The sequence below is a fragment of the Cervus elaphus genome, chromosome 7, assembly GCF_910594005.1.
Source record: "Cervus elaphus chromosome 7, mCerEla1.1, whole genome shotgun sequence".
Taxonomy (NCBI): domain Eukaryota; kingdom Metazoa; phylum Chordata; class Mammalia; order Artiodactyla; family Cervidae; genus Cervus; species Cervus elaphus.
In genome coordinates, this window is record NC_057821.1 from 22,851,765 (window position 1) to 22,860,979 (window position 9,215).

The following is a 9,215-nucleotide window of genomic DNA, read 5'->3' on the forward strand; positions in this document are numbered from 1 at the left end:
ACCGTGACACGCCAGGCTTCCCAGTCCTTCACTATCTCCACGAGTTTGCTCAATCTCACGTTCATAGGGTCAGCGATGCCATCTGACCATTTCATCCTCTGTTGCCCCCTTCTCTCCCAGCCCTCAATCTTTCCCAGCACCAGGGACTTTTCGAATGAGTTGGCTCTTTGCATCTGGTGGCCATTCAGAAGGGAAGTAAATGGGTTCAGTTTGCCAGCACCCCTTATCAGGCTTTTATGTACTTTGAGATATTAAAGCACAGCAGACACGATTCTCCTGAAGGCAAGCAGCCTATTTCTTTGTTTTATATTCTTTTTAGACATTCTCTCACTGAGGTTTAATTTATTTGACATTTCTTCTTAATATTCTTTTATGCATTAATACACAACTTCTTGACATCTGGAAATTCAGGTGTTACGTGGTGGGTGAGTCAGCTTCACTCCTCAGCAAATAGATTTTCCCTGTTCCCCATCCCCACTGTAATCCCTCATCCAATCCCCATCGGCTATAGAAAATTTGAAATCTACAAATCTTGTGGTTTACATTATACTTCCCTCAGAATATAGACATCTTCTTCGAATTCTCCCAATACTCCTGCAAGGAAGGAAAACACAGTGTTCTTATTGCCACCTGAAAGCAAAAAAGTAAAAAAAGTCCTAGAGTTTATCTCTGGTCTAGAGTATTATCTTTGGTAATGTTTCTCATAATGTTGTCATGGACCACCAGCATGAGGCTTGTTGAGGGTTTTGGTAAGAGTCCACATTCTAAGCCCTTCCCCAAATAGAATCCTTGAGAGTAGGGACGGCATTAACCTGCAGTTGATTTTCACATACATTAAAGTTAACTTAATAAGTATCTCCTATTTTTGGACAGAGGATTCAATGTATGTAACTCATGTAAAGAATAAAAACTCCAAGAGGGCAAGCAATTGTTTCCTCCATGTCCCCGTCACCTAGAATAGTGTCTGACATTTAGTATAAGTTCAGTGATGGCTGATTAAGCAGATGAACAGAAAAGAACATGAAGTCACAGGTTGAAAACAGGAAAGTAATTTATTAATAAAATGGGATCAAGCCTTTAAATTTGTGAGAATCCTGACTCCACTGTTTATTGGTACTTGATTTTTAACCTCTCTGTTCTTCAAAGTTCTCAAGGAAACTATGGTAATAGTGCGACTTCCTTAGTTTGTTGTGAAGAATAAATGAGTTTAAATATATAGAGTGCCTAAAACACTCAAAAACTTTAGTTAATTGCAATTTAGCAGTAACTGGCCCCAGGTCAGGCATCAAATCAGCCAGGTATGACCCAGGTTTTCTTACTTCTTTGTACATTTTCTTTTTTTTTAATGACTTGGCAGATCTCAGAAGGTCCTCTCTTTCCAAAATATCTCTTTCACCATACTACTTGGTCCTTCAAATACAGGTAGGTATTTCCACCATTGTAGTCATTTTTCTAAAGCAGACAGGAAAACTGAGCACTTTCGGATAAAGCAAGGACTTGGAAACAAAGTTTGAACTGGAAATCAGAAACTAAGTTTTGTTTTCTGTTAGCTAGCTTTCCCCATTAGTCTTAGCAAAGTTAAGCGTGTCAGAGGACCTTGTTACGGCTGTTCAGTGGCTAAGTCGTGTCAGACTCTTTGTGTCCCCATGGATTGCACCAAGCCAGGCTCCCCTGTCCCTCATTATCTCTCAGAGTTTGCTCAGATTCATGTTCATTGATTCAGTGATGCTATCTAACCATCTCATTCTCTGCACCCCCCTCCTCCTCCTGCCTTCAATCTTTCCCAGCATCAGGGTCTTTTTCAATGAATCCACTCTTCACATCAGGTGACAAATACTGAAGCTTCAGCATCAGTCCTTCTAATGAATATTCAGACTTGATTTCCTTTTGGATTGTCTGGTTTTGATCTCCTTGCTGTTCAAGCGACTCTCAAGAGTCTTCTCTAGCATCACAATTCAGAGGGCCCAGTAATAGGTAGATTCTGAAAGTCTACCCAGAGATTCATATACATGTATTTTAATTTTAGGGGTTAAAGAGAAGTGTGTGTGTGTTGCGGGGCGGGGGGGGCGGGGAGAAGGTAGAGGAGTAGTGAAATGTGCAACTTTAAAAATGAACACAAAATTTTAAATCCTGAAGTTCTTTCAGCGGTTTGGTTTTATTTCCATTTGATCAAAGGCACTAACGCCCCTTCCTGGAACAAGCAAGATCATAACCAAAATGAAGACCAGTGTAACCACTGTCCTACTGATTCCTGCATTCCAATGGAAGAACAACAAATATGGCCAAAAGCCATTTCTCAAAGGGTTCCACATTTCTAGCTACATTGGATAAGCCTGGCAACGTGGTGGGGTGGGTTCGGAGTCACGGAAACTTTTATCAGAAGAACCTGATTAAATTAGTGTTTTTTGTTTTTTGTTTACTTCCTTCTTCCTTCACTCCAAGGAGAGTCCTTGAAAAGAAGGCATACTTTATGCTTGGCATTTCGAAGAAGAAGTGGGGAACTGTGTGCAGTCCAAGTGTCTACCGTATCTGGAGATGGGCTGGAAATTAGTATAGAGCGGAGAAGAAAGAGCGGAGAGACTCGGAAATGAGACCACTGCTGCAGGGCTAGGATCACAGGTAAGAAGACGTGCGATCCGAGGCGGGGGAGGGGAGGCTGTGCGGGGTGTGGAAGGGGCGGGATTGGGGGCGGTGTTTGGGAGCGGAGGCTTTTCGCCTTTAAAGGGCCGGAATACCGGAGAGCGTGGGCGGAACCCCGTAGCGGCCGGGGCCAGTCCGAGCCCCGGGAGGCGGGGCGCGCGAGGCCACGCCCACGGCCGTCGGGCCCGCGCTTTCCCGAGCTCCGCTGGCGTTCGCTGCAAAATTCCGTGGAAGAACCACCGAATGAATGGCCCTCATACTGGGATGGGGGCCCCGGGCCCCCGCGGGGCTCCAGATCTCGCAGACTCGCTCCGCAGCGAGCAACGCTCCCGGCTGTTTGCGCGCGAGGAGGGGCGCGGGACTCCCTCGGCCCCAGGCGCCCCGAACCCCTCGGCGGCGGAATGGAGCCGCAGGCAGGGCGGCGCCCGCGAGGACCGCGGGAAGGGGGAGAACGCGGACTGTGATTCCTGGGTCCGAGATAAAGTGCTCTTTCTTTTGCACCCGGAGAGGTGGTTGGGGACTCAGGGGGACGCCGCGCGGGAAGAGGTGGCCGATGAGGAGGACCTTTTCAAGGCGGAAGGACAAGACCAGGCACCCAACCGCTCTTCTCCTCTCTTTCCACGGAAACTTCGAATTTCTGGCAGCCGTGTAGACGCTCCCTCTCGAGCTCCCAAACCCCTGCTCGTGCGCGTCTTGGATTATGAGGTGACACAAGAAGTCCTGGAGGTCGCTTGGGCGAAGGGCAGCCTGACCACGCGGACAGAGGAGCGCTCCATGACCGCGGTCACTTTCCGCACCAACAGGGAGTGAGGCGCGTTGCGGGGCGCCAGGATCCCTGGAGAAGCCCGCGCTCTCGGCACAAAGAGGAACACCCGTGTCCACGCAGAGAGGATCGTTTCACCGACCGGATACCCGGAGAAGATTCAGTGGGCTAGAGGAGCCCGGGGAATGTTCGGGGACGGTGGAACAGCGCTTATCGAGAAAATGCGCTTCCGGAAGCCCCAACCTGCGATTAACAAAACAGCAAGAACATTTTCAGAGTCTGGCCGTGCTCTCCCGGAAGGCACAGGGCACCCAATGCAGACTGAAGAACTGTAAGCAACAAATACCTCCTTAAATACTGTGGCTTAAATACTGTGACGGTCTGGCGACCTTAGAAGAGGGAAAGAAATATTTTTTTTCAGATTTGTAGAACGCGGGAATTTTGAAATAAGAAACTCTATTGTTAATTCTTATTTTGCAATTCCTCTCACTTGGTCACTTTTCTCCCTCCGCCCCATTTCTCTATGAGACCTGAAAGCAGAAGGGAAGTTTGAGGTCGGCTCTCTGCCAAGGGGTGGAGGTGGGAATATCTGGGGAGAGAGGCTTGTTTTAAAACTGGAATAGAAAGTAAAAAGAAATGAAAGAATAAAATGTAAAACAAAGCAGTCAGTAAACAAAATCTTTTTGTTACTCTTCTGATTCGCACATCTTTCTTCTTGTTTTCTTTTTTTCACATTTAAGTGTTAGGACTTGCTCTATGCAGGAGACCAGAGGTCGGTCCCTGGGTCGGGAAGATCCCTTGGAGAAGGAAATGGCAACCCACTCTAGTATTCTTGCCTGGAGAATTCGATGGACAGAGGAGGGCGGCAGTTCATGGGGTCGCAAAGAGTCCACCACGACTGAGCGACTAACACAAGGGTTGAGAAGTAAACAGGCGCTAGGAAAAGAAGGGGGGAAAACAGAAGGCAAAACTTTGAAAGTGAAATGCCATTTAAAAGGACTTTACCCCAAAGTATCTAATTTAGTTCAGTAAAAATGCCATTAATGTGAAAATTTTAGTTATTTTAATGTTTGAAATACTGCAAATAAAGGTAGATAGAAGTGTATAGTTTGCCATAAAATGACTGTATCTTATTCAGAGTTTCTTATTAAGATTTTGTAGTCGAGACCGAATCAAAAATACATCTCTCTTGATGCTGTTGGGGAAAAAAATTTCTTTTGCTGCTATTGAAACAACTCATTTTTTATTATTATTATTTTTAAAAATTTTTTGTTAAACACCACCTTTATTAACTCTCTAGTAGTGGGGCCTGGTTTGAAGGTGTGTGAGGAGCAAAGCACCCTCTCTAGAGGTGATCTGATGAACTGAAGGAGTATCCGGTTACTGCAGGAATTAATGAAACAAATGGGGACTCTGACTCTTGAGGAGTAGAACTATTGAACATGGCCCCCTCCCAGACTCCTCCTTTGCCCCTTATTTTCAGTTTAGAGCTTGACAGACCCTCAGATGTGGTCTGACCCACCTCTTGCCAGACAAGACAGGTAAGATACGTCTCTATTTTACAGATGAGCCAACCTAGACCTCGAGGTCAAGTGGTCACACAGCTAGTTACTGCATATGCTTACTAAGTAGATAATATGATCTGCTCATCTCTCTTGTAAAAGTTTGGGGATGGCCTTTAGGACTTAGTTCTAGGGAGTCAGAGATGAGTGAGGGCAGCCTGGGTTTTCTGTCTCATGTTTATGAGAAATGTTAAGATCACCTTGGTGTTCTTGAGTCTGGCCAGGCCTGTAGGCTGGAGACTCACCCCTAGCAGTTCTCAGGCCAGTGTGACCTTCACTTGAGTGGAATTAAGTATCTTGAGAGCTCATCTGTGCTTGAAATTGCTTGGTAGGTCAAAAAGGTAATATAGACTCCATGAAATGAATTATCTTTTTACCTAACAACCCTGCCTGGCTCCAATGTGAGGTTTAACATAGCAAACAAATTTCAGATCTGACTTAATAAGTTGTTGAGAGTCAACATGTGCCCCACATGGTTGAGCTTTGAATATAGACAAGAAAAGTTGCTTTTTGTTTTTTGTCTGCTTGGCATGCAGGATCTTAGTTCTCCAATCTGGGATCAAACCTGCGCCCTCAGCAGTGAAAATGCTGAGTCCTAACCACTGGATCTCCAGGGAATTCTCGAAAAGCCTCTTTAAAGTTGACCCAAAACAGTAGTATCTTTCCATTGCCTTCTCTATGAAGCAAACTCAGGAGCTGAACTACTTGGGTTTGAAACCACTCCACCTCTAACTAACCCTGTGCATTGGGGCAAGTGCTTCACCTCTCTGTGCCTCCGGGTCCTTAATTGTTAAATAAGAATAATAAATAGTATCAACCTTACAGGGTTTTTTCCTAGGGTTAAGTTAGATGAAAAATATTTTGAACAGTGCTTGGCATATAGCAAATGTTCAAGGTTAATGTTTATTATTGTTTGTCTTATTGTTTAGTTCACTTTAGGCTTTTATTTAATAAAAAGTGTCAGAAGGCACACAACACAAAAAAACTTATAGATCCTAAACAAGTGGGTTTTATGGGCTTTTTTCTGCATTCTTGAAAGAAGAGGCTTATTTCTGGCTTTTCCCAACATTTAATAGATCAGTAAATACATTCCTTAAATTCCTTAGTAATAGCCCCCCTTCTCCCCAGCTTGTGATAAGATTGACCCTAAGTCTAAGAGGCCCTGCGCTTGACAGCCTTTGAAGAGGATTCACAGACTGCTTGATTCTCTGGTAGCTATGAGCTTGGAGTACCTTCTTTAAGACCTGTCAGGTTAGTCTAGCTGCCCTCTGGGATTTGAAATCTGACACCCTTGTCATCTCAGAAAAGCAGAATAAGAGAATTTTCATTTCATCTCCTTTCTTTCAAAAATGTATTTATTCTAGTCAGTCAAATTCCTTTAATCCAAATGTTTGGGTTAATTTTCTTTCCTTTAAGTCAAGATTATTATTATTATTATTTTTTAATTAATTTATTTTTTCAGTGGGTTTTGTCATACATTGACATGAATCAGCAATAGATTTACACGTATTCCCCATCCCGATCCCCCCTCCCCCCCTCCCTCTCCACCCGATTCCTCTGGGTCTTCCCAGTGCACCAGGCCCGAGCACTTGTCTCATGCATCCCACCTGGGCTGGTGACCTGTTTCACCGTAGATAGTATACATGCTGTTCTTTCACAACATCCTTTAAGTCAAGATTATTTTTAAAGCACTTATCAACCTCCCTGCCAACTGCCTACAATATGCTTATAGATTTTCTTTTAAAAGCTGTCTCCCTGATGTAGAAAGTAATAAGTTGAAGTCCTGTTGGGTTTGCTTCACAGGTGTTCCTGATCCCTGAGCAGAGAACCCTGTCATGGATGGAAGCTGAGGAATCTTTCGGTTAACAGTGTCCTGGGAGTAAACCCAAATGGAAGCTTGGGCATCCTCAATGCCAACTTGATTTAAAGCCAGGTCTCTGAGAATGACTGGCTCTTGGATCTTTGGTCTTACCTCCACCTCACCAAATATGTGGTCATATACAACTGTCTTATGTGGATGAATCACAGCAGCGACTTTGGAAGCCAGCTGACCACTCAGGTGGCCAAAGACACATATGACAGCCACATAACTGCCGTGGATCAGGCAAGTGTCAGCCTCTTTTAACCTTTGTCCACAGCCTCCGTCAACTTTGAGAGTTGCTGATCTTATTCTTGTTGGTCATCACTAGCACTTGATGTGCCTTTTTGCTGAAAAAAAAAAACAAAAAAAACAGAGAAAGGATAAAGAGAAAAAGCTCTCCGTCAACAGAAAAAGTTATATTCATTGCAAGAAAATTTAAGGAAATGTTAGTTTGTGAGGAAAAGGAAAAATGAAATAAAACAAAAACTCACCCGTGACCCCAGATCTCTTTTAATATTTGGCATGTTTCCAGTCTGGTTTTATTTATTTGATTTTTAATTGTATGTATATATGTGCATATATACATACAACTTTTCTGAGCATTAACAATATATAAAATCTGAGTAATGTCTTCATATAAAGTAATGCATACTAGGATGCTATTCAAGGTGTAGTCTGTGAACCAGCAACTTGGGCATCATGAAGAATGGGTTTTTAAGAAATGCAGAATTCTAGGCCCCACTCTTAAGTCTTGAATCAGATTTCTCATTTTGTCAAGATCCCTGGGTGATTCACATTAAAGCTTGACAGGTATTGACATAGATACTATATTTACTGCTGTATCCTACTCTGTCACTTACGAAAATGAAAAAAAAAAATATTTTTTCTATATTCCTCAGTAATTGTTAACAATGTTGTGGAAATAACACTTTGGAGAATTATGAAAACATCTAGAGATTAGAAAAGAGTGAAATATGTATTGCTGTGTGAATTGACAAAGCGATCTCTAAAAAGTTTTGTCGTCTTTTTTTTTTAAGCCTTATTAGTCTAAGGTTTTCCTAATGAAAGACTGATTGGTTATTGGAGCTCAAACTATTTCAGAAATGTGATTCTTTTATTGTCTAATAATGTGAAACAATACTTAAAAATCTCCCTAAGGGAAGTGGGCAGGAAGTCTTTAAAGAAAGCCCAATTACCACACTTACAGGCTGAGTCAGGACTTGCCAGCCACTGGTAATGAATTGGGAAGGGGTGGGGGGAAGGTGGAGCCTGAATTTGAATCAACTGATTCAGATAAGAAAACAAAGACTGCTACTCTTGAACACCCTGACTTCTTATGACTGTGGTCAGTACTTTGCTCTTTAATTAGGGAGGGGAAATCTTTATAACTTTGTTTCTGTAGATGAAGATAAGGAAAGAAACAATCCAGTTTACTTTGGAAAGAGTAAGGAATTATAATCAGTTATTAGGCACAATGTAGCTAATAGTTAACAAAAAAGACTTGGTTAGTTTCAAAGCAAGGAATTAATTTAAATTCAAACTTAAGATTTCTAAGATCCAGTGAGTACTTTCCAAAGGCTGCAGCCTTGAAAAATAGGACAAACAGAGGCTGTTCATTCAGAGCTTGGTTATAGAAAGGGAGTCGGCTAATATCACCTGTATTGGGCAGGGGAGTGAAGGCAGGCACGGTAGAGGGAAACTTTTATAGTGACCAAGATGATGTTAACTTTATTCTCAGCTCAAGCTATACTTCAGTTTTTTCCCTGACTATAGCTTCTGAGCGCCTTTTCCTTAGATCATTGTAACTGAAAGTGGGATCAAGCTGCTGGCCACTCAAACGCCCATTCTGAAGCAAGGTTGGTGGAAAGGACAGTTTGCCTTATTTTAGATGCTGGCCCACTGACAACTCCAGCGGGCTAGAGCTTTTGCAGACAGAGGGTGGTGGCGACATGCAGAAACAGCATCATCTGCTCTGACAGTCATCTTGAAATTGGTCATCAGTGGTCTGACTCGTGTCATCGTGATTAAGTACAGTTAATCTTCAGTTCCAGAGTCAGTTTGTTTCCTGGAGGCCAGTACTTGGAACTGTGGCAGCTTAAGTCATGGCTACAGTCTGGTCATCATGTAGTTAGCTTCTGCGTGGTGGGGATTTCAGTATCTGCAACACCGCTCACAGGATATGGCTCAGAATGTTATCTATAACCCTTGAAAAGCAAGGACTTGAAAAGTCCTTAACTTTGCTTAGTATTAATAGCGAAACTATTATTGTTTTGTCCTGCTTTTCTTTGCTTCTGTGTTTTCTCAGTTCTCTGATTAAACCTGTTCTTTGGTTAAAGTTTTTCCACAGACAAAAGGCAGGTGGAGGTTGTTGGCAGGAAGACCATAGGAT

General features: G+C 43.1%; 1 protein-coding gene across 1 annotated transcript; it reads left to right on the forward strand.

Moving 5' to 3' along the window:
* The first annotated feature begins 2,774 nt into the window (after window positions 1-2,774).
* Window positions 2,775-7,175, forward strand: C7H6orf141 (chromosome 7 C6orf141 homolog). The gene is made up of 2 exons (XM_043907694.1): window positions 2,775-3,734; window positions 6,769-7,175. The coding sequence occupies exon 1, from the start codon at window positions 2,884-2,886 to the stop codon at window positions 3,448-3,450; it is 567 nt and encodes a 188-aa protein (XP_043763629.1). The 5' UTR covers window positions 2,775-2,883; the 3' UTR covers window positions 3,451-3,734; window positions 6,769-7,175.
* The last annotated feature ends 2,040 nt before the right edge of the window (window positions 7,176-9,215 follow it).